Source organism: Melospiza melodia, chromosome 10 (genome assembly GCF_035770615.1).
Source record: "Melospiza melodia melodia isolate bMelMel2 chromosome 10, bMelMel2.pri, whole genome shotgun sequence".
In the NCBI taxonomy this organism is placed as follows: domain Eukaryota; kingdom Metazoa; phylum Chordata; class Aves; order Passeriformes; family Passerellidae; genus Melospiza; species Melospiza melodia.
Genome location: NC_086203.1, coordinates 28,199,503 through 28,225,012, shown reverse-complemented (window position 1 = coordinate 28,225,012; position 25,510 = coordinate 28,199,503). Strand labels below are relative to the sequence as shown.

Here is a 25,510-nt window from a genome sequence, read left to right as displayed (position 1 = left end):
CCCGTGAAAGACAAACATAGTACAAGAAAGGTCGTAAAATGTCAAAGACAGAATCTTTCAACTTTATAACTCTGTACAGTGCTTGGCAATGAACAGAATGTTGAGAATATCTTAGTATTTAAGGTACATTTTAAGGTACTGCACCTATTCTAGATACATTAAATATATTTGAAATACGCCCAGGACCACTGGGAGTGGTCCAGCTCATAAATTAATTGCACAAGGAAACCATCTTACATTGGACATGTCCTGTTAACCACAGGGGATTTGTCAGAATGACCCAAATGATTGACACAGAGAGGGACTCGACTCTTTCTCTGCATTACTTCATCATTTCCCCCTTTTTAAAGGCAAGCTGATGCAAAAAAATAATTTTTAAAAAATCAGGTTTCCTGCGACAACTTCATAATCCAGTGTAAAATGATGCCAACCTTTATGGACAAAAGGCAGGCGGAGATGAATTGTATTTGATTTTCTTTGGGACTGGAAACTTCACAGCAGCAGGAAAAAAAATCCACAATCTGAGTGAAACCTGCAGCAAACCCCTCGTTTTTGCAGCCCTTTGAGAGCTGGCATTTTTGCCTGTGCTACATCCCGAACTGAGATTTCCTCACCCTTCCTTTGGCAGGGGAGCAAAGCTAAATGGGAGAGCCCTCATGGCTCAGCAGTGGTCCCACCCCAGCACTGCCTCTGAGGGTGGGAGAATTTACTAAATAAAAACGACTTTCCTTAGCTGGGGCAGTGTAATTTCAGCCCTGGAACCCAAACCTCTCGTCACTTACAAACCTCAGGCTTTGAAAAGAACATTAAAGGCTCATGTTGAGAGGCTGCTTTTCAGAATTTTCTTTTTTTTTTTTTTTCTAAAGGAGAACAGAAATGTGCCTCCAGTAGGGAAAACTCCATTTGTGCTTTCTCCCATGGATACAGGCAGCAGGGAGAGGGGAACTTCAATTCCCTGTCAGGACTCCAAGCTGTAATCTCAGTGCAAGGCTGCAGTGGCCTTCAAAAGCTTTAGTTTATAAATAAAGTATCTATTCCTACGTAAATGTCACATTAAAGTGTATCACAGAATTCAGCACAGCATCTGCCCAGCCACGGCTCCAAGTGAAAATGTTATTCCAGTTCTTGCCTATATTTTCCATCCAAATATTTGTGTAGTTTCAAATAGCCCAAGGAACCCGGTCCTGACGTCACCCTGGTGGAAATCAATAAAAGCTCTGCCCTTGCCTTCAGGCAGCGGCCTCGAGCATCCTGGAGCGACAACTTTGAAATCCTAAACCCAAACCTCCACGGCAATGGCTGAAGGAATTAATTTCTTTCTATTTACAACCATCCTGAGCACATGGGGCAGTTTATAAACCGGGGCTTGTGAGGTGATGGTCGCTGATTTGAGCAGGAACCCCAAACCTGCTGGATTTCCCCATCAGAGAACACAGCACCTACAGCAATGAGCACTGAACCCCCTCAGCTGCACTGTGTGCATCCCCCAGAGCAGGGAGAGTGAAGTTTTATTTCACTTAAATGCCCTTGGGAGGAGCAGATGCTGTGGTTGGTGACAGCAATCCCAGGTTTTGAGGCAAACTGCAGAAGAAGAGATTCCTGCTAGGGAGGTGTGAAATGCCCGGGCAGCTGAAGTGTGGGCACCCAGCAGGGCAGGGCTGCATCCCCAGGGATGCAGGAGGAGAAGGGCATTGAGGGAAGGGGAATGGCAGCAGGGACATGTGAGCAGAGACATCCTGAGGAGAAACAGATGGCAAAGACAAGGGAGATGCAAAAGGCAGTGAAGCACAAGAAGTAGTATGAGAATCACCACCACAGTTTAATTAGAATAACCCAAAAGTCAGCAATGTACGTGTATTAATTAAATTTTATCACCCTGCAGTGCACACAACCTTCAGATGGAGTTAACAGAAACCTACATGCACAGTTCTCTATGACATCATCTGCTTTTTTTTTTTAAAAAAAAAGACCAAATCTGTTAAAAATTCCTTAGTTAGGTATATCACCCTAACTACTGATGCATGCTCCCTTCAGCAGGGCAATGTATGCAGCCAAAAGCAACCTCAAGCTTTATGGAACATTAATAATTAGAATGAGCACTACAGATGGAATTCAGATTTGAAAAAGGAAAAACCTTAGCACTAAAAAATACTTGCCTGGGACTGAAATGGGAACACAGTTGTGTAACCACGAGTCTCATTACCTTCTAGAGGTCACCAACACACAAAAAATCATCCCAGGCATCCAGAAAGTCATTTCACTGGGACATCACAGATATACACCCAAGGTCACTTGAAGCTGAAGTTTCTTGCTGGCTTCTGCTTTGCCATAAAGCAAAACACATTAAAGGAACAATTGAGCTGCTCTGTGGCTCTGGTGCACGTGAGAATTCTGCATCACTATCCACAATGAACAAAGCTGCTCTCTTTTATTGCTTTTTTTCCCCAGTACTTGAATATCTGCCTTGTAGGAGAAATTGCTTTTGCCTAACGCTGTGTCTGGTGCTTCAGGTGTGGTCTGGCTGGCTTTTTACAGCATATTCAGGAGTGCTTTTCAACCATCCCTGGGCAGGAATGGTATCAAAAGGGGTGACTTTTAATGAGCTACATCCAAGTGGCAGCAACGGGGCATTAGCAGCCCGTGCAAACACAGAACAATCTCATCCCTTCTCCATGAGGGTGTGGACAGCACTGTGCTCTGTGAACTGAGGTTCTTGTTCACAGATCCCTTGGGGGGGGTTCGAATGAAATGACATTTATATAAAATGTACGGCAAGTTTATTTTGGAACAATTTGTATGCAAGGGAAAGGAGGTACATAGCTCTTCTGGGTATTATCTATAGCAACAGAGCAATGTAAAAGTATAAAGAGATCACTGAAGAAAATAATTAGGGAGAAAGAGAAAGAAGGATAAGAGCAGACAGTGGAGAGGAAAGATGTGATCACCCGTGGATCCAGAAACAAGGTTTGACTGCTGCAGTTTTGATGCCCATTTGTCAAAGCGATGGGCTCAGCCTTCAGCCATCAGGGCTAGAGGAAATCCATGGAATATGAAGCTAAGTGGGATAACACACGCTCAGATTCAGGTGCTAGTGCTTCCCCAGGAGGGGGAATTTTCCACTCTCTGTTGCAGTACTGTGGATCATGGGCTGTGCTGTGGATCATGAGTCTGGGGGCACTTTGGGAATCTTTGGTGGTTTATGGCCAGACGTGACTGCATTGCTGAGCCTGTTGTGCCTTCTCAGAAGGGATGAACACGCTCAGGTCTGCATGTGAATGTCCCGGTACCTCCCCCGGGAGGGCATCTATACCTGAGCCAGGTGCGTAAGCGAGGACATGGGCATGACAGAAAGCCACACTCCACCTCCACAGGGTCTGTTTCTTACCGGCCCCAAACCTGGTTTGTTGCTAAACAAAGGTTGATTTGTTGCGGCCATCCTCTGGTGGTGTGTGTCCACCCTCCCTGTATCTGGGCTGGTTTTGAGCAGATCAGAGGTTTTGCCACCACACACCCCAAACATCTTCACCTCCCCTTCGGCTGCGCGGTGCAAACCTGGCCTCAGCAGAGCACCCTGGTGCTTCTGCAAATCATTAACCCTTAGTGTTTCAGTCCTTCACACACTGGCAGATTGTTCTGTTTGCACTTTTTCTCGTCGGTAATGAGAGAATTCCCACCTGAGGGCTGAGCAGTCAGCCCAATTTCTAAGCAGCTCGTCCAGAACCTGACCCGAGGGGCAGCACCCTTTCCAAAAGTCATCGCAGAGCTGTTGGATGGTTTGGGTTGGAAGGAACTTTAAAGACCATCTGGTTCCGAACCTTTTGCCACGATCAGGGACACCTCCAATACACCAGGTACCTCCAGGCTAGCCTGGCCGCCTCTGCCCCGTGCCGATGTGTCCCACACCGCTCCGAGCGATCGCGCCGGCGGCTGAGGCCGGTCGGTCTCACCCTGTCACACCCACCGCCACCCTCCCTGCGCTCAGCTCCCCTCCATCCCTCCCTGTCCCCATTCCCCTCCTCTCCTCCCGCTTCCCCTCCCGTGTGCGGCGCTGCCCCGCGGGCCCCGTTCCTGCCCCTCGGGGGAAGGGGCAGCACTGCCGGATCCCCGCCCCGCCGGTCCCGCACACAAAGCCCCCTTGTCCGGCCGGGACCCCCGGGCTGAGGGCGGGGCCGGGGCGGGGCCGGGGCGGGGCCGGGCCCGGGGGCGGGCGCTGCGCGCAGGCGGCGGCGCGGCCGCGGCTCCTCCGGGGCGCTCCGGGACTGCGGGACGGGGCACGGCCGCGGGCCGGCCCGGGGGCTCAGCTGCCTCTGGGGCGGCGGCGGGAGCGGCTCCTTCTTATTTATTCCCGTTCTCCGCCTCTCCCCCCGGCCCGTCCGCGCACTCCGGGTACTTTTTCTGGGCTTTTTTGTTTGGGTTTTTTTTTCCTTCGGTTGTTGGCGGCGGAGCGGAAGGAGGATGGGGTTCGAGCTGGATCGCTTCAGCGGGGAGGTGGATCCCGACTTCAAGTGCAACCTGTGCAACAAAGTGCTGGAGGACCCGCTGACCACCCCGTGCGGACACGTCTTCTGCGCGGGCTGCGTGCTGCCCTGGGTGGTGCAGCAGGGCAGCTGCCCCGTCAACTGCCAGCGCATCTCCACCAAGGAGCTCAACCACGTCCTGCCCCTCAAGAGCCTCATCCTCAAGCTGGACATCAAGTGCGACAACCACGCGCGGGGCTGCGAGGCCGTGGTGCCGCTGCAGCACCTGGGCGAGCACGCCGAGACCTGCGACTTCTCGCCGGCCAAGTGCCGCAACCGCGGCTGCCGCCAGGTGCTCAACCTGCGCGATGTGGAGGCGCACATGCGGGAGCGCTGCGAGGCGCGGCCCGCGGGGCTCTGCGAGCAGGGCTGCGGGCTGGTGCTGACCCACGGCGAGCGCCGCGCCGGCGGCCACGGCTGCCTGCGGGCCCTGCGCGCTCACGGAGCCGCGCTGCAGGCGCGGGCGGCCGCGCTGGAGAAGGCGCTCAAGAAGGAGGCGCTGCGCGCCGGCAAGCGGGAGCAGTCGCTGCTGTCGCGGCTGGCGGCGGCGCAGCTGGAGCTGCAGGTGACGGCGCTGCGATACCAGAAGCGCTTCACGCAGTACAGCGCCCGCCTGGACGCGCTGGCCCGCGCCCGCGCAGCATCCCCCGGCAAGGTAAGGATGGGTCCCGCGCTGCCCGGGCTCCCTGGGGATGCGCCTTGTCCCTGGGGATGCACTGCACCCTGTCCCTGGGGATGCGCCTTGTCCCTGGGGATGCGCTGCGCCCTGTCCCTGGGGATGCGCTGCACCCTGTCCCCGGGGATGCGCCTGGTCCCTCGGGGATGCTCCTTGTCCCTTGGGACTCGCCCTGTCCCCGGGGATGCGCCCTGTCCCTCGGGATGTGCCTTGTCCCGTGCGAGGTACCCGGAGCGTTCCCTATGCAGGGTTTCTCCTGGAGAGCCCACCCAGCCGCAAATCCTTTCAAATAGCTGAGCTTTGGGGTTTAATATCTGTAACGTGCCGCTTTCTATACGTACAGCTTTAAGCGGGGCATCTATAGGCGCATCTTTCTGTAGGTACGTTTTTAAGGCTGGACCCCATAAGGTAACTCGCACAGGAAAGTAACAAGGTCGCGGTGTTACTGTTTTCTCTTGGTTGTCTTCCCCGAAGAAAACTCTGAAAGTGGAATTTCCAGGGCTGGAAATGGTATTAAAGCAGCAGAAATTGACTCCCAGGAGCCCCACGAAGTGGAATGCATTGGAAGAAGCCACTGTGACCCCAATGCTTTCCAGAGCCTGAGCTCACCTGGCATCCCACAGCAGGGCTTCCTACAAAATGCAGCCTTTGGGATTAACTGTGATGTGACACGGACACCTCAGCAGCTATTTCAGGATCTGCAGCCATCATCTCTGTGACATCCAAATACATCTGCTGTGTACTTGTGATTTTTTTTTTCTCAGTGTCACACAGGGTTCTTTAATTAGGAAGGGAAAAATTAACTTGATTTCAACCCCTCAAAATTAGACCATTTATAAAATGACCAGAATCAAAAGCCAGAGCTGCAACAATCCCCAAGTTTTAATTGGAATGAGGCTCCCCAGCGAGGGAAGCCCTGGAAGCCAATTATCTTTTAAATGAAGACATTCAGAGTCCTCCCAGTGACCTGGAATGTGCTACCACAGACACAGCAGTATTAAACTGTTCAAAACTGTCAAACATCTGTATTCACACCTCTGCTAATGTTGAGACTCTAAAAGCTGTGTAAAGGAAATAAAACTTCATGTCAGAGGATCTCTTTTTTTTAACCTTCTTAGGAATCCAGGACAGAACCCATCCTTTTTTCCTAACTCAAACCAGAAAATATTTCAATATAAATGAACTGTTCTTACTTCAGGCAGTACTGGGTGTAAGCTGGTCAAAGTCTTAGTAATAACATTAAAATAAATGGGGGGTTCAGAGTCATACCAAGGTTCAGGACAGTTCTGTCTCCCCCTTTTCCTGCAGCGCTTTGCCATGGAAATGGCAACTGTTCTAACTAAATGAACTGTTCTAACTTCAGGCAATACTGGGTGTGGGCTGGTCAAAATCTATGTAATACCATTAAAATAAAAGGGGGGTTCACAGTCATATCAAGGTTCAGGACACCCCTTTTCCTGCAGCTCTTTGCCATGGCATTCTGGAGGATTTCTGCTCCCCCAGCCTGGCACAGAGCTCCTTGTCCACTGCCGATGGCAGGAGAGCCCTGCACACCGTCCTGCTGTCAGAAACCATCTCACCCAGTCCCTGCCTCCTCATCCTTGATCTCCTTTATTCTCACACCACCCTTTTTTCATGGCTACTGCTGCTGATGTTGGGCTTGCATCTTTTCGCTCTGTTCAGTGTCAGGAGCTGCCGCAATCCTGAGAGCTGCTCCTTCTCAGCTGCGAACGTTCCTGACGCGTATTTTCAGCTGCACTTCCTACCGGATTTATGGGTCCAGCTGGCGCAGGCCCCTGTGCTGGGTCCAGCCCGGTGACAAAGGGCTGCCGTGCAGTTCTCTGGAGCAGCCACCAGGCTGGGAAAGCTGCGAGGTGTCGTGTCCCCACAGCCCCGGGCCGGCGGTCACTCAGCTCGGTGCCTTTCACAGCTCTTTGGGCAGCTGGCCAGCACCAACAGCTCTGCTGCCCAGCGCCCAGGCAGGCACCAATAGCAAACTGGCGTCTTTGTGACACGGAGAGTTCAGTGAAAGAGCTGTGGTGGTCACCCAGCGCAGGGGATGCTTTCCCTCTTTGCAGGCTTCCGAGTGTGGGGTTGTTTTCTCAGAGGCAGTAGCACGGACTGTGCAGGAGCACTCAGCAGGATGTATAAATTTTCCTAAGGGTTATGTCCCTGAACACAGGGATTAGAGGAATGGTAGTGTGAAATAGCCAATTTAAATAATGGTATGGTAGTGTGAAATAACCAATTTGCTGTCATTATTATTTAAATAATGACCATTATTCATATTTCATACATTCTCAGATGGAGTAGCTTGGTCTGTGCTAAGCATCAACAATCCATAGCTTACAAGTGGTGGTTGCAGGACTTACTGTGGGATGTTCTGGCTCCTCAGTACATGGAGAAAAGGGCTTTTCTGGCTTTCCTGCCTGATGGCTGCTTGTTGCTGCAGATGTAGAACCAATCCAGAATAAATCAGATCTGTAGTCAAACAGAAGAAATCCTCATGTACAGTTGTGTTTAAATGCTTAGTCAAAGAGGAAATACCATATTGAGTGACATTAGCCCATTCTTTAAAGACCCAGCTTTGGAGACCCAGGTGGGGATTCACCTTAGCAGAGACCTTGTTTGTGATGCTGGATGAATCACAGCTTTGCTGTGCTTTCATCAACCATTTCTGAGGTGAGTTCTATAACACCCCCATAGCCATATTGAGAGAAGACATAAATAAATATATTTTTTATACACACACTCATCTGTAAGCTTCTCACAATTTTATAACCCCCTTAAGCAGTAGATGTGCCTTAAGTGACCCACTTGTGTTGCCCATGTGTGTTATCACTGAAGGACAACTTCAGTTTTACTCTGTACAGTTCCAAGGTTTATCCAGAGAATGTCTGTTTATTCCTGGGTGGAAGGAGGAGAGGCTTATTGAGGATGGAGTGGGAGGGAAGGTGGAGTGTCTCCCTCAAAATCAGTGTTTCCTTCCATCAAACATGTCAATCCTGAAATATCAAAGTCTAAACAATCAAGAAAAAAACTTGTACAATTCAAACAAGGCTTAATCCTTGGTGAAACACAGCCCTGTGCACACCTCTTGATAAGCTGATCTGGTCAATCCTTTATTTACACAGCCAGCAAAGTCCTTTGGGAAGGGGCAGGGGGAGAGGGAATTGGAAGGAGTTGACAGCCCAGGGTAGAAACCCTTCTGCTCTCCTGGCAACCAGAGACAGGAGCTGACTTTAAATGGATCAGCCAGGCAAGAACCGGTTATGCTCTGACATTCAGGACCTCTGTGGTGGTGGTGGCAAAGATTTGAATTCTGTGAGAGCCAGATGAAGTCCTTTAAAGCAAGATGATGTGTTTTTCTCAAGCAGGATGGGCCAGGCAGGTCCTGGCAGCCCTTTCACCAGTGAAGAAGGAGCTGAGGTGCCTCCTCTGGTGAAGACAAAGATTTTTAGCCACAGCACTACCAGAGAAATTATTCTTTGCTGTCTAAAGGGAAAGGCAGTCTATTAGCTGCACATTACTCAGCTGGGAAGTACAGTAATTTCAAGAATTATGTTTAAGAGTTCTGTTCAGCTGTGGGAATACAAGATGCCAGGAACCATCAGGAGCAGCTGCCGGGGCAGGGCTGGCCCCTGGCCACCACATTTCCACAGTTACCTCACTGCTTAATCACTGCTCTGCTGGAATGTCACATCTTGGAGGGGGAGAGAAAGGCAGAGCCCTGGAAAAATCATTTGCATCGTGGCTTCCTTGTGAAGAGAAGGGGGAGGTTGTTGAAGGAGTTGTTAGGAGATGAGATGTGAGTGTGCAGAAGTGACCCAGTGTCAGAGCAAGGTGCTGCTCTGTCCCAGGGCTGGGCACTTCTGCACCCACAGTGGGGCTGCAACGTGACTGCTGCCATGGGGAGCATGGAGACACTGCACAAAGCCACCAGGAAAACCTGGAAATGTCTTTAAAACCCCTGGAGACAGAAGTACTTTTTCAGAAGTACCTACAGAAAGCTGCGTTAGTTGTTTCTGTTCGCTCACAACACTACTGGTTCAATCCCACCTGCTTTAATACTTGTTCAGCCAGGTGTAAAAGTGTCAAATCAAAGCCTCATAAGGAGGCTTTAATGAAAACAGGCAACTCTAATTACTGAAAGTGTCTTGAGAGCGATGTTGTAATTGTTTTTTTGATTGTTGTAATTGATTTGCCCTCTTAAATAGGGATAATGGAAGGAAACAGTCATGCTAGCATGTGCTTGTCTTTCACATCCAGAATCATCAGTCCTTGAAAGTGATCCCGCGGGACTGGAAATTTGTTCCTTGAAATCCTGTCTGAGGTCTGGGTCTGTAGCCTTGCAGGGAAACAGATTTTACTTCATTTTTCACTTCTCTTCTGGGTACCTGGCTCTCACTGCTGCCAAGTGCAGGCAGACTCCAATGAGATCAGCCAGAGTTTGTTCCCGTTCCTCTGTACCAGGTCCAAGTCTATTTGTGAGTGGATCATTAGGGGAGATAGCGATCAGAAAGTGACGTGGAGGTTGTAGAGCACATTTCAGGTGGGGCTGCTGGAGCTCAGAGTGTGCTCTGGGCAGTGGAGCTCTGCCAGCTCACCCTGCCAGGGAACTGAGCTTCCTTATCATCCCCAATCTCTGCCAGCAGTTCAGTAATCCAGGATTATTCTGACATTTTTCATGACTTTAATAGACGTTAATATTTGATTGACAACTTCAAATTGACATGTTAGAAGGAAAATGCATGAACCAAAACCATCTGCCTTGAATTACAATGTAACTTGTTGCAATTTTTGTCATTAATTGGTTATGAAAACCAGACTTTTAGGAGGACTTCCTCAAACTTTTTTTGTGTTCATAACTTTTTCACCTCTTGGATAAAAGAAAGAAAATGGTTTTGGAGGTAGAAAATTTCATCTGTATCTCTATCTGATCCTATTCTGATCTCTAAATGTTGTTATTCAGAGGGCTTTTTGTAGTGCTCTGCTGTAAATAACAACACTAGATTGAGACTGAAGGGAGAACATTGTGAACATTTAGTTGTCATGCACTTAGTTTTGTCTTCATAAAAGTTAATAGGCCTAAGTAGCATCCCTGGGTCATAAAGGACATTTTGTAGGATTTGGTACAAATTTGTTAGGAACAAGCTGGGATGAGAGACCAGGATAACAAAAATAACAAAATCTGTTCACACAGCCCCCCAAATATTACGTCTTAGTTGTTGCTGTTTGTCCAGAAAACTATTCACTGCAGAATTTCATATTTTAGGGGATTAACATAATGATTTTCAGTGATGAGAGATTTCTGTTTTGCTGGTCTTAAAATGCCAGAGAAAAAAAATCATGCACAGCAGGTGCTGTGAATAGCAATTGCCATTCTGGGCCTGTGGCAAAATTTGTCACAGTTTTGTTTAATGCTGTTTCTAAAAGTCTGCAGAGAATTTTGTGTTTGATACTGTTTTAAACAACATCACTTAAAACAATGTCACGTAGTCAGCAGGAGAGAGAGGCAATACAAGGCTCCAGTCCTGAGGTTCAGTCACCCCCAAGCACTGGGAAAATCAGAGTTTGACTACTGGAAACGTGGAATATTTTACATAACACATCACATATGACTGGGTCAAGTAGTTGCAGGAACCAGCATTGCATATAAACCCCTTCTGCTGCTGTTAAGTGTCTCAGTGTAGATCTCAATAAAACAGACACATAAATCTTAGGGGAAGTTCTGCTGCTGGAGCTCAGTGGGGTGGCTGGAGCAGCCACTGGGAGCTGCACGGTTACTCCAAACATTTGTCTCTAAACTACAAGGGGATTTAACAAAAATGAGAAACCAACCCAGCAACAAACCTGGGTAGAAGTATTACCTGTGCTGTTTTACCCCCCAGACACCACGTTTTGAGTGTTTTTGTCTGTTCTTTTCAGGGTGAAGAAACTAAAGCACTGACTCTGGTCCTCCATCGGGACTCTGGATCTCTTGGATTTAACATTATTGGTGGCCGGCCGTGCATGGTATGTTAATTGTTAAAATGTGTTTGCCCTTTCCAGTTGGGAAAAGCATGTAGGTCAACACTTGGAGGAGAAATGTTGCTGACAAGCATTTGGTCCCCTTGGGATTCTTTCAGAGCAGTTCTTCCATTGGGGCTGTGTGGATGTCCATTAACCACGCTGCCTTTTCTCTCGCTGCCTGTTTGTTCCTGCATCTCATCACAGCCAGCACCACTAATCCCAGTGCAGTGCACTCCCAACATGATAAAACCCACAGTGTCTCTTTTTCAGACCCTACTGCTGTGAACTTCATGGGCTGAGAGCCACAACTTTAGCCCCTTTCATTAAAAAAAAAAAAAAAAAAAAAAATATACTCTCCTTTCCAGCAGAGATCCAGCAGCTCTCTGTGTGCAGGTGAAGGGATGGAACTTAAACAGCTTGGTTTTGAGTTCTGTGATTTCAGCAGATGTTTCCTGCACCACACACTCACTAATGGATTTTTTTCAGGATGCTTGTTGGCTGGAGCTGCTGCATATGACTTTAATTACATCAAGGAGTGGATTATACCTTGTCCTAGTAATTTAGAAAGTATTCAGAACTACTTATTGGCTGCTCAGAAATCTGACATTAATCACAATCTATTCCTAGTGAATTCACTTGAAAGTTATTCTTTCTTTGGAGTCTTTCAAATTTCTGAGACATTGTTCTGCACTGGTAGACGCACAATACACAGAAATATGAAAATACCTTGTTAGGTGTAAGGTGTTTTTATGGGTTTATTTTCAAGTCTCCAGAGCAAAAGCTGTGCGACTAAAAGTGAAAATTGCACTGTTGTCTTATGTTTGATGTGCAAGCAGGCTGTGTTTCACTGGATTTTGCTGTGAGAATAATTGTAATGACAATTACTCCTGAGCTGGCCTAAGTCAGAGGAAAATGATTATCAAGCAACTAATTTACCTAATGGAAGCCCATCCCTGGTTGCTTAATCTTCCAAAATCAGAGTATCAGGTGTTCTCATTAGCACAAAGTAATTCCATATTAAGACATCAGTAAGAATATTTCTCTCAAATTACTTGCACTGTTGTGGCATGGACAAGCTTCAGCTGAGGGCAGATGAGCGGGACAATAATGTGCTCTCCTTTTCATCCCTGAAGGACAATCAGGATGGCTCATCCAGCGAAGGAATTTTTGTTTCCAAAATAGTTGACAGTGGGCCTGCTGCTAAGGAAGGAGGGCTGCAAATCCATGACAGGATTATTGAGGTAAGAGAATACACTCCTTTTAATAGTGCAGGCTGCAGCTCAGCTCCTCACATGGCACATTTGCTGTGGGTTTGGGAGAGTGGACTGTGGTAAACACTGTCTAGAACATCTGTCTGTGAAAATATGCTGGGCTTGATTCAGTGCTGACCTCCAGGGCTTTAGGTATAGTCCTTCCCTAAATATAGAAAGCAGATTATGGATGGTATGTGCATGTCCCGACTTTCTGAGGAGCTCGCATCTCTCTGGTATGCCATAGATAGTTCTTTTTTAAGCTGTTGGAAACTTGGAAGTTATTTAGTTAAAACCATATGTGAAGTATCTGTGGTGTAAAGCATGATGTTATTTTTCTTGGTATTTAAGTTTTGAGCAGTCAGGGAAAATTCCGCTCTGTGATTTCTCTATGGTTTATCATAAACCCAAGTAACTCCTTTAATGTTGTTTGTGAGTTCTTACATTACTCAGATTGCAGTCTGAATTTCTCCTCATTTTGCCAAAGTCTTGACCTCAATAAAAAGCTCTTCCTGTGAAGGAGATGGTTGCATGAAACTTTTCTCTAAATTTGCAGCGAGCAAATTTCTTTTTTGGGGAGGGGGAGAGAGAGCAAGAAAGAGCTTCATTTTCATGAAGCAATGCAGCTGACGGTGAGTCAGTTCCCATTGTTTGGCATTTTGCAGCTAAAGAAAAAGTCTTCCTCACTGTCTTATTTTTGTAGGCTGCAGAAACTTTGAGAGTCTATTGTTCAAAAAGATAAGTGTGGTGTTTGTTGCCAAGGATATCATGGAACAGCCAGTTTCTCTAAGTAATGGAATTCCATTGCTCTTATGTTTTGCAAATGAGCAATAAACAGCTGTTAAGGATTTTCTGTTGGCAGGGGACAAAGTGTATTTGCTTTTTCTGTACTCTTATGGCAAATTGTATTCACAATCTAGTAAGGGTATAAAATATTAATTAAGTTTCTTCATATGGGAAAGAATGGAGCCACAGTAGCAGAACTATAAAAAGATAAGAAGCTGAGCTGTGAAATGATCCAGAGTTGCTCAAACCCTGTGTGTGATGTAAGATAATTGCGAAAAGGTCTGGACAGTTTTGTGAGAACTCTGATTTTGTTTGAGCTGAAGGTTTCCCATAAGCCTGAATTTCCCCACAGCCTCCTTGGAAAGCTGACATCCGTTTCTGAAGTAGTGCACAGTCACATAAACCAAACAACTGTATGAAAACCAAAACTCTGGGAGATCAAACGCCCCTGGGTTGGGAAATGTCTTGGTCCTGGTTCAGGCTCTGTGAGCTGTGGAGGTGACCCTGGCTCCGAGGGGACAGGGACAGCCAGCCTCCATGGGCTCTGCACCATCTGCTGCCTTCCAAGGGACCTCCCTCCTCCTGATTTTAGTTTTTGCTCCTTCCTCGCTGCTCCCCAAGCTCGGTGCTGGTGCAGGCTGAGGCAGGAGTCCCACTCTGTGCCCAGAGGAGCTGAGGGACACGAGGGGACAGGCTGGGTGAGCGTTCCTGCCCTGTCCCCTCCCTCAGCACAGCCGTGCCTGTGCCAGCAGTGCTTGTGCAGAGCCTTTGCACAGCTCAAGCTGCATTTTCAGACGAGAAGAGCCCAGAACAAAGACATCAGAGGGATTTGTTGGATTAATAACACGCCAAGGGTAGCAGGAACCCGTGTGTTGACATGGGGTGATGTGTGTTGACAGCTCTTGTTGTGCTGGCCACAAACTCATTGTCATGTTCACTCTTCTCACCTCTAAATATACACAAAATGCTGATGGAAATGGAGCACATTGTTTCCCAGGGGTTGGCTTTGGGTGCCTCCAGAGCAGCATCACTCTGGATCAGGAGTGTCCAGTGGAAGCAAGCCCTGAGTGGTGCCCAGATAATGTGGTTTGATTCCCATGGTGAGGCAGTCTCCAGGAGTGCTAATGGAATGCTTTTCTAGATAAATTCATTTGTTTCCTGCAGCCCAGCCACTCCAGGCATCCAGTTCACAGCACTAGACTGGAGTGCTCTAAAAGTGAGCCCTTTAAAACACAGATACTGTGCACACCAGCCCCAGAGAGCAGCTGTTTCATCCTGTGTTCCCTGCAGTTTATATTTAGCGCATTTTATCTAACCTTGTTCTGGGTAAGGAAAAAGGGGGTCCCTCCTGCATCAAGGCATCTAAGTGAGCTTTATCTTCCTGGTGTCTAATTATCTTAGATAATTGAAATACCTGTAAACAACCTAGGTGAGAGTTAGTAATGGCCAGTGGTGGTGTCCTTCTAGAGGCAAGTTTTTTCAATAACCTTCACACTGTCAAAGTTTTGATTTGGGAGTTTGACTCAAAAATTATTTACAGATGTAGCTGTAACTGGGAGGACACAGCTGGAGAACTTGGCACAGAGCAGAGCATCCTAGCAGGTCACATTTGCTTTCAAAGGCATAAAAAATGGTGAGGAAAGATGGCAACTCACTTCCCTAGAACTGACTTCAGCTATCTAGAGCTCCTTTAACTTGTCCATTCAATAATAAGGTTTTATGGATCATCAGCATGATTCTTCCACAAAGAATTCTTATTCCAGTATAAGATGCTGAGCACAACATCTCCCTAATTAATTCCAGCATCCATCACAGAGAATTTACAATGAAGTAAAACACAAATCATTGGATTTCCTTTTGGAAAATGTTTCTTTGCTGCAGATCTTCTGGTGGATGTGTTTTGGAGCACATATGAAATAAGAGCGTCACTTCTCATTTTCAGAGCTGCCACAACATTTCTAATTACTGAGCAGGGATGAGGGAGAGTGAAATGCAGACACATCAGGGAACTGTTCAGGGCTGATAGCAGAAGCATTTTTTTATTGCTGCTTGCTTGCAAATTCTATCCCCTGACAATTTGATCCAGAGATAACCTTGGAATTATGTCAGAGATAATTTTTAAACATATTTGCCTTGTGTAATTTGGATTTCCTGTTCTGCATTTATCAGAAGGCTGAATGCAAAGTTAATCAGGCTTAAGAATTGACTTGAATTTTCTTTGAAAGCGATTTTTGGGTCCATTTCATCTCATTGAAATAAGTAATGGCACTGTGAGGTCTATGTTGCTACTACTAAATGACAAAAACCAAGATAAATATTGCATGGTCTGTACTACTCAGTCATCAGAGCAGCATGTGGCAAATACAGAGAAATAGCCTTTTTCTTGTATTTTCTTTTACAGAATCTCTTGGATAATGATATTTAGTGCTTACATATGACTATGAAGATCATGCTGTGGCTATTAACTGCTCAATAATTTCCCCTCACTATTTAATAATACCCTTACTCTGTAAATGGGTGATCTGAGGCACAGAGGGAAAGAAGTTCTAGAAGTTCTTGCCAGATTAGGGTTACAGATTTGGATTTTGGTGGTTTTGTAACTTCTCTATGTAAACCAAGGCTTCTTCTTACCTGTATCTGTTCTCAGATTTTTCACAATGAGTTTAGGAGTGAGGAAGTCACAATTCTGGGAGATTTCCTCTGCTTTCACTACACATTTTTCATGCAGTTCTGTACTTGTGCACTCAAAGCCAGCCGCTGATTTCTACTGGTGATTTACTGAGGTATTGTTAAGATGTTCCATAGCAAATTGCCACGTTAAAAACATGCTGAAACTATTGATTTTTTCTGCAAAGGAATTACTGTTCTCATAGATTTCATTTTTGTCAGGGTAACAAAATGGTCCTAATTTCCTCTCTCAACAGAAGTTGGTTCAGGTCCCAGCCCTGAATGCCTCTACGCAGCTGCTTGGCATTTCTTAAGACAAAAATCAGATTTTCAGAGTTATTATTTTTAAGCACATCAGCCCTGAAAGAGTATAAATTAAATCTGGCATTCTCTTCTGGCTAACTGGTAAACTTGTTTGTTTAGCCCTGGGAGTGCTGGGGAAGAAGGAGGCTTTTGAAAAGGCTGACTGCTGGCCACCTTAAGAAGTTTGCAGCACAATTAGGGCACTGTTGAGGTAGTCCAAGCTGTCACAGCCTTGCTGAAACCTGGAGGATTTATTCCATCTGGGACTCGCCCGGTGTTTCATGCTGCTCACAGGAAGGATCATTAGTTTAGGAGTTGAGAACACGTCTTAGTTCATTTGATTGATTTTCCCCAAAGCACACTCATGTGCTACAAATTACAGGCTGCTTTTCCAGGGCGTGCATTTCTTCACAGATTACACACGAGGACAATGAAACTTTTTAGCGAATCTCGCGGATGTACAAACGGAATTTGCCTGTTCGCCCCGCTGTAAGTGTGGCGTTTTGGCAGAGCCACTTTCTGCTCACAGAAGGGGGTTAGGTGGATTTCAGGGAGATTAATTTGGTAGCTGTGTTCACAGCACAGCCTCTGAGAAGCCACATCAGCGCTGAGGAATCCATCAGCCACAGAGGAATGGCAGGAAAGGACGCTCTGGCAGGAGCAGGGTGAACCTTTCCCTGCCAGGGACACAAAGTGGAGCGGGGATGGCTGTAAAACTGAGTGAATGAATAAAGGAAGAAGCATTCCTTGTGGTCTGGTGGTGCGTGATGGTCTCGTTTTTCCAGCAGACTGAGCCTGTGGCTGAAAGGGCTCAGTGTGCTGCTGGTCTGGCTGCGCTGTCACTGCACGCTGCTGCTGCCCTGCTCACCTCTCACCACTCACAGGCAGCTTCCACAGATAATCACTCACTGAAATTACTGCCTGATCACTCACTAAAATCACTGCCTGAACACCACCTTCCATCCCTGATTTGCTGCTGAGCACTTTTTAAAACAATGCCAGCTTTAGCAGGATAATCCTCAAGCTGGGTGCCAGCTGAACCCTGACAAGGATATGGATTAAACAGAATTGTCCTGAATGGAAAACTCAGCCCTGCCAACAAGATTTACTGTGCAGCTCCGTACACTCAGGAATTAATTTTCTAGGAGAAAACATTTTCAGACAGTGACTTAAAATTGGCTGCTGCAGTTCCTGCCAGGACACGCAAGCACACGAGAGCGTTTGTGGGGAGCCACTGCAGCTCCAGCACACTCAGCTCTTTTTGGAGTTTTCCAAAAAGAAAAAAGAAAGAAAACTTCCCAAGGCCTTTGTCCATATCTGCTAATGGTATCTCACAAAGCAGCATCGTGCCTGTGCTGAAACACAGATCCCAGAGCTCGGGAGAAAGGGAGGGATAATAACAGCCCGGAGAGGAAAATGTAAATGAAAACAGGAGGCCTTGGTTATCGCTGCATTTTTTTCCTCTCATAAATTTATTTCCCTGATTTCATACCAGCACTGCAGGCTGAGCTGTGGCAGGGAGGTGGGGAAAGCAGGGGGATGAGACAGAGAACCAACCAAAGAGGTGCAACAGGATTTCTACACTAAATAACTGTAATACTGTTCTTCCCACAAACAAAACCATAAAAAAAAATTGCATGGAATGAAAATACAAGTGTTGCAAATAAAAAAAGCAATGTTGTTTCAAATGGACCAACACTCTCTGACCTGCAGGCTGCAGAGCTCAGGTTATAAGCACATTTCATGCTGCAACTTTTGAAAAGGTCCTGTGTGGGTTCCCCTCTAATTTCCACACCATCTCATTCCTTCTTCTTCTTCATACAAGTCCACATCATGCTGACCCTAAGCGTAATGTGGGCATTTTGAATCTGTGGAAGCTTAGAATATTGGTCTCAAGGGCGTGTTGAATGAATAAGAGGTAATTAAGTTATCAAAAAAAGCTCTCTTAAACTCAGGAATAGATCCCTTATGCATAACACATCTTAAATTAATGGGATTATGGTTTGGAGTCCTTTCTCCCCTGCACTTTCCTCCACTTTAGCTTTTCTTGCTCACACAGTCTTGAAAACAATCATTTCAGTCTTTAGCCAGCGTGAAATCTCTGCCATAAAACCATCAGTGCTCTCGAGATGGGGACCATGACAACTGTGCACAAATCAGGAAAATAATTGCCACTGCTGGAATTGGGAGGAATGCCAGGTTTTTTCTTGGGATGAAGCATCCACAGTCCTTGCAGAGAAGTTAAATAATGTTGCTCATGTTTGTGTTGGAATTGCAGTTAAACAGGAAATTGCTCTTGAGAAAAAGGAGAATAAATTATGAGGAATTTGCTTTCCAGGTTGGATCCTCTTGCCTCAAACTTTGCATTACTGTAAGGTAATGGAAAAATTGGAAAAATTGGGAGAAAAGTCCTACTGATACAGTGCTTTAAAACACAGTCAAAGTCAGAGATTATACGAACCACCTATCAATCTAGAATTTGGGGTTAGGCATTATTACTCTGTCAAATAAATGAAAAATAGCTGGTTCATCCTCTGTAGCTCAGCACAGAAACGTGTCAGACTCCAGCAAATGTTGGGGCATTTTAAAGGATGCTCATAGAGCATATAACAATGGGACAATTTAATCTTTTCATTTGTGGTGCAATTCCTTGCATTTTGAATCCTCTCATCAGTTTTCCACATTTCAAGCCAAACCATTATGATTAACTGTTAGGTTTTATTTTTGGATTTTTTAAACGCACAGAGTCTTTTTAGAGAAAACACACAGAATGTCCTATCAACTATTTTCACACATTTGGTATCATAATTGGGCAATCAGGCACAATCATCCTTAATTTAGTACATATGTGGCACATTACCATGCCAGTTGGGTTAAAGACATGCATGAAGTAAGTGCAAATTAACTGACAAAAGGAGCAAGCTCAGACCAGCTCCATCAAAAGGCGCTTGAGTCCCATTTGCATAATTCTTCGTTTGGAATGAAAAACGGAATTTGTTCAGCAAACGTGAAAAATGCCAAGTGTGGGAGAACGACCCAGTCTGCCTGGGGACCCCAAATCCTGGTCCTGCAGCTCAGCCCTGGGTAATTTGGGTGGAGGGAGTTTTCTTCAGAACAAGAGCGTGGTGCTGTGCTGGTGAGAAGCACAAAGTCTCTCCTGCCCAGTGGTCTGTGTAGTTTTAATGAAATAAGGTGTTTAAAAACAAACAAAATCGATTCCAGTACTGGATGTGGGGGTTTTTGTTTGTTTTATCAAAGTTGCCAAATGTCGGGGTTGGTAGGACAAGAAACACTGCAGCCAGGAGACCTGGAAAAGGAGAGTGCTCAGTAGAAGTTTATCAAACATACTCTAGCACATTGTATGGCAGTTATGGCTTTAGATTCATGCTCTCCTTCATACATAAAGCTTTTTCATTCTCTTAATAATTAATTCTTTACACTATGAAAAATTATCCACAATTACCTGCAGTTCTGGGCTTGAAACACTGAGAGGTGACAGCTTATCAACGTTGGGTATTTAGTTCCAGCATTGCTGACTGCTGCTTTACTTTCTGCATGTTTTGATCAATTTCAGAACAATGTAACCTGACTACTTTATATTCCACAACAAAGTACAACTACAGGACTTGTAAAGTTTTTAGGCTCTCATAAATACAAATGGGTCTGAGCTGACAATAATAGCAGTTGAAAAATTTTGCTTCACCGCTGAAGCTTTTAAAAACAGTCTTTTCCTTTTAAGACTTTTATTGTACATTTTTAGTATCCAAAGTAAATTTGTGTTGTGTTAGCTTTCATATAAAGGAGTGCCATCTTTCAAGAAGCTTCTATCTGTAAAGTCTTATATCTCTAAAGGGAATTTACCTCTGGAAGGGGAATTTGGGTTTTAAAGGCTGTGTGGGGGAATATTGCATCCAGAAAGGAAATTTGAGCCTTTGGGGTGAAGGAGGAGTGGTCCAGGAGGGTGATGTGGGTGTGAGCGGTGAATGGTGGAGACACATCCCATCCCTGTGTGCATGACAAGGGACACCCCTTTGGTGAGGCACCAGGGCATTCCTAGTCCCAAAGAGTGCAAACCGTGCAAGTGTCTTCTCTCCATTATCTCCAGCTTAAATTATGCATTAAATGTGCATTAAATGTGGGAAGCAGGTGGAAAAAGAGGCAGAGTATGGAAAACAGTATATTTTGTTAGTGCAAGCCCTTTTTCTATAGCCTAATTGAGCCTGGTATTAAAATACTCAAAAAAAAAAAAAAAAAAAAGCCACTAATTTCTAGATCCCTTATTAGGATCTGGACCTGTGGCTCTCAGGAAAAGCATTCCCTTTCCCACTGGCACAGCTATCATCCACAGCCCCAGAGGAGTATCCACATTAATTATATGCTCCATTTAACAGCAGTACAAAATTAATCCTGTTTGGACAGAGATTAGATGCTATATAAAGAGCTGTGTCTGCTCTCTCCAGTGTGGTGAATTTTATCTCACAGTGTTTGCATTTAATCTTTATTATTTTTTGCCATCATCCACATGACTTTGAAGGGCACAAGAGTGCAAAGCTGAGAGCAAGGAGCAGGTTTGGGGATGGAGCTTGGCTCAGTTTAATTCCTGCACAGAATTTCAAAGACAGGAGCCACAGGTGCTCAGTCCTGTAAAATACCACAAGGCTGTTGGGAGGAATTCCATTGTTGCAGACAACTTTTATAAAAAATCCTTTCCTTGGGATTTTTCCTCCTGAGAAGCTGAGAGGCCTCAAGAACAAAATGTAAACAATGGTTATCTGCTGCTGTGGAATGCAACAGGTGCATCTGGGATTGGTCTCATGTTGGATGTTTATAATTAATGGTCAATTACAGCCCAGCTGGCTCAGGCTCTCTGTCCAAGCCACGAGCCTTTGTTATTCATTCCTTTCTATTCTTAGCCAGCCTTCTGATGAGAACCTTTCCTTCTATTCCTTTAGTATAGTTTTAATGTAATATATATCATAAAATAATAAATCAGCCTTCTGGACCATGGAGTCAGATCTCTGTCTCCTCCCTCGACATAAGACCCCTGTGAACACGGTCACATTCCATCTCCAATTTTATCAAGCAGAGTAAAATCACTGGGCGTTTCCAAGGCTCATGGCATGGCTGGGGCTGGAGAGGAGCTTTGGGGAGCAGCTGACCCAGCCCTTGCTCCAGCAGGGTCAGCCACGAGCCTGCCTGGGGGGAATGAAGGCTCCCACACATCCTGCACCTGAACGGTCCTTTGGGCTGAGCAGGAATTTGAGCTGAAAACTGGTAAATATTATACATCTGCTTGATGGATTGGATGAATATGAGAAAGAAACCAGCAACAGGAAGGGAGAGTGAAAATGTTTCCTGAGCCATTTGAAGGTGGGGGGAAAAGAAAAAAAAAAAAAAAACCAGAACTTTTTAGTGCTATTTTTTCCCTTCTCTCAGTTCTGCAGGCCTCCCAGCTCAGGAAGATTTAGTTTACTTCTTAAAAGGTCTTGCTTATAAAGCAGACCTTTTTCTGGCTCTGGCCAGCTCTAATAAAAATTAGCAGTAACTTTAGCAGCTGCCATACCACATGACTGCTTGGAATTGCATAACTTCTTTTTCCTCCTAAAGAAGCACACAAAGATCATCTGATCTCCACCCTTGCAGCCTTCTCCAAAGTGTTTTTCTCTAGATTCCTAAACAGAAATCTTTTTCTCCTTTTTTTTTTTTTTTTAACAAGCCTCTTTTCTCAAGCCCAAAATCTGACAGCAAATGGTGAGGGGCTCTGGGCAGAGCTTTCATCAGTTAAGTGAATAAGGTGATTATTTGTATTTTTGCTACTTCAAGCTCTGTTACTGTTCATAAGTAAGAAGCCATGCCATGGACAATAAAAATACTTATTTATGGGGATTCAGGGCCTGTATTTCTGTGAGCATGGGTTTGGATGGAGGAGCATTGTGGTTTCCAAGGCCATGGTGGGAAGGACAAGGCTTCCATGGCCACTCTGGATATAAACTGGACACAGACTCATGGCTCAGACCAGGTCCTGTTTGGAAATCCCCAAGTACCCAACCTGATCTGCTGACAGAAGGGATGGAAATTGGAAATTAAAAATTGTCAGCCTCTTCTAGATGTGTGACATATGGAGATGGAATTGCTTTCTGCCTAATTGTGTTTCCCTTTAGCAAAAATGATCCCCAAGTTGATAATTTTCATCAAAACCTAAGAACAAATAACCCCTTTTCTGTACAGCACTTTTTTTCCAAGCAACTTCCTTGCAAAGAAAAAAAAACTTGTTTTGTCAGGGTACTCCACTGAGTGCATATTTATTTATCTCTCCCTTGTAGCTCATTCAGAATTCATTCCTATTTTGTAAGTCTTAAAGAAATCTCCTGTCTATAGTTACAAGGAAGGCTTAAATGATTGAATGAAAATCCCCATGTGTGCCAGACTCTCTAGAGCTTGCTTCATCCTAAATCCAAACAAACAAAGCCTGGTGATGATAATATCATGGAATAGGAGATGTTGCTGAAAAAGCAAGGCTGCTGGCACCCAGGGGAGCTCTGGGAGCTGCACCTCCTGGAGCTTCTCACTGCCTTGCACCCCGTAATGTTCCTGTAACTGAGCTGAGCCAGTTCTTTTAAGCACAATAGAACAGCAATAAATTGTGAATTTATGTAATTCTCACTTTTGGGTTCTCTCTGCTAGCTTGTCGAGAGCCCTGACTCTCGTTTTGGAGTGCAGGCCTGGCCCCTTGGGTGCTGGGGATGAGCAGAGGCACTGGGCTGTGCTAGCTGCACTCACAGCCCTGAACTGTCCTGCAGCAGCTCTTGCTTTAATTTCACACAGCCAGCCCTGTGATTCCTTCCCAGGTTTGAAGGAGCCAGTGCACACCGAGCCGCTTCTTTTTAATCCAGCTTTTCATTGTTTTCCCTTCATTTTGGCCTCCTTCTTTCCCCTTAGAACCTTTGTAGGCAAAGTTCCCTCTGCAGCAGGGGAATCATTCACGTTTCTCTTACAAACCTTTCTCTGGCCACGAGAACCTCCTCCTTCACTTTTACCCAGTTTTATGTCCTGCTGCTAATTAAAATGCTCTCTTTCTCTGCTTCTAAGTTGACCCAAAAGCAAGTTTTTTGCCCTGTTTTTGGCATTTGCAGCCTTGCTGAGCAGCTGATGTTGAAGTGAGTTACAAACCAAGGGTGGCAGAGGGAACAGTACAGGATATTTCAGCTCTAGCACATCTCCAGGCTTTGCAGCCCACCGAAGGCACTTTCCCTGCTCTGTCACTTCAGTCCAACTCCTTTTCCCAGCCTGCCCTCCCCAAACCTTCCTGTGGTTCTTTGTTAGACACCCAAACCCGTTGGATTAATGAGAAACACTTTGGTGACTCAGTATCTCAGTGGCTTTTTTGGTGATTTCAGTATCTCAGAAATAGGAGCTGGGAGGCTAAGAAGCTGCTGTGAAGTTTCTTTTGGGATGAAATTAATTTTTATGCATAATCTAAGAGAAAAGCCCTCCAGCCTGGGATGACACTCAGTCATTTAAACTTCCTGCTTGCTTTGAATGCTGTGTTACAATTTGAACAGACTCACAGAACAAAGGAACCAGAACTAAGATGATACACCTGTCACTGCCTCTGTCCCTTTTGTCCCAAATAACTCAAAATAACTTGTTTTCCTTTTGTTTATCCCCTTGCCTGAGGTGCTCCTCAGTGTGAACAAGATGCAGAGGCTGGTGCTCAGCTCCTGTTTGTGTCTGATTGCAAGGACTGAATTCCCCTCCTTTAGAAAACCTTTGGAGAAAAACTAAGCCCAAAAGCTTTTAGCTGCTTAGGAAGTGTTTCAGGAAAAAAAATGCAATTATCATGGCTGCTTGAAGGGAGTTGTCACTGAAGCGATAAACCATGGTAGAATTTGCTTTTCCTTGTAGGAAAATGCAGATTAAGGCTATAAAGGGAGGTCTTGGGAAAGGTCCTGCCTGCTTTTTGCCACCAGGCTCGTAATCACCCCCAGTCATTCATGTTCTGAGGCAATCAGGTGATGAACATCATCCTCTGCAGGGGCAAAAGGGACTGGGAGGTTGAGTGTGCCAGTGAAACATGCTGGAAGAATAAATGCCTTTGTTTGTATCAACCCTTCACGTGTTAATCACTTGTTAACTGCAAACCACAGCATTGCAAGCCAGGCAAGGCCTTTCTCCAAGGAAATTGAGCTGGGTAGCCAGGGATGGTAGGATGGTATTTAAAAGTTGCCAAAAACTGAAAGACAAATGCTGCCCTGAAGTAAGGAGCACAATGTGGGATTAATTTGATGTCTGTCTGTCTGAAGTCAGCAGTGAAGATTTCACTAAGGGAGTTTTTGGGAACTGATGGCCACATTCATAAAGTCTAGGGATAAAAAATGAATTTACAACTATTTATTGGAACTGTTACTGGAGGTTCAGTGCAAGCCTATGGGATCTGTAGGTGAGCAGACACCCCTGGATAAAGCTGCCCCATAAATTATCACAGTGGAGAAACTGAAGCATGTTTTAAATGTTCAGGTTGAGGGGGGGGGATTTGTTTTACTACAGCCAAAGTTGCTACTTCTTTGCCTAAATTAAAGGATATGCACTAGATAAACAACTGGGGTCTTAGGCACTGCTCAGTGTCAGAGTCCATAAACATGGGAAAATAATGTAGAAGTCACAAATTCCCTGATATATAACAGGCACAAATGTATTTTCCATCTATTTTGAATACTGAAAACATTAACTCATCTTTGGAGAATCCGAATTGCGGTATTTCACACTTGAGAAGAATTTTATGGAAAACAATGTCAGATTCTCAGTTCAGTCTCCCACTTTGTAACAACACAGTTGTTGTAAACAGCTCCATTTCTGCTTCCTTCAGTTCCTAACATCCACATTTGCAACTGCTTTTATCCTCCCAATAAACCAGATTTTTGACAGGAGAAAGTGAACCACAATGTATTATGTTGCTGCCTAAGTATTACATATTTCCTTTTTAAGCAAATGAAATGCAGCATTATCTTAATGTCTGAAAATGAAAAACACTGGGTTTTTGTTTTTTTTTTTTTTCCTTTTCAGAATATTCCTGTTATTTTGTTACAATGCAGTCATTTCTGATTTTAAATTTTGATTTCTGTCTTTAACTGCAGAGTAGATACAGGCTTGGAGCCTGGAGTAATGACTTAGAAACACACTGACTTCTACCACTCTTAGTGATTTAGAGATACATCAGACTTGTGTTATTGTCAGGCATCCAAGTTATTTAAAATTACTTTTCTCTGAATGTAAATTTTTTGAGCATGTCATGATCTAAC

At 45.3% G+C, this 25,510-nt stretch overlaps 1 protein-coding gene across 1 annotated transcript in view; it reads left to right on the top strand.

The window, feature by feature from the left end:
- The first annotated feature begins 4,282 nt into the window (after positions 1-4,282).
- Positions 4,283-25,510, top strand: part of PDZRN3 (PDZ domain containing ring finger 3) — a 130,935-nt gene continuing 109,707 nt past the window's right edge. The window contains exons 1-3 of the mRNA XM_063165031.1: positions 4,283-5,172; positions 11,122-11,208; positions 12,339-12,446. Of these exons, the coding sequence (XP_063021101.1) occupies positions 4,456-5,172; positions 11,122-11,208; positions 12,339-12,446 (912 nt within the window). The 5' untranslated portion in view covers positions 4,283-4,455. The remainder of the gene's footprint in view (positions 5,173-11,121; positions 11,209-12,338; positions 12,447-25,510) is intronic.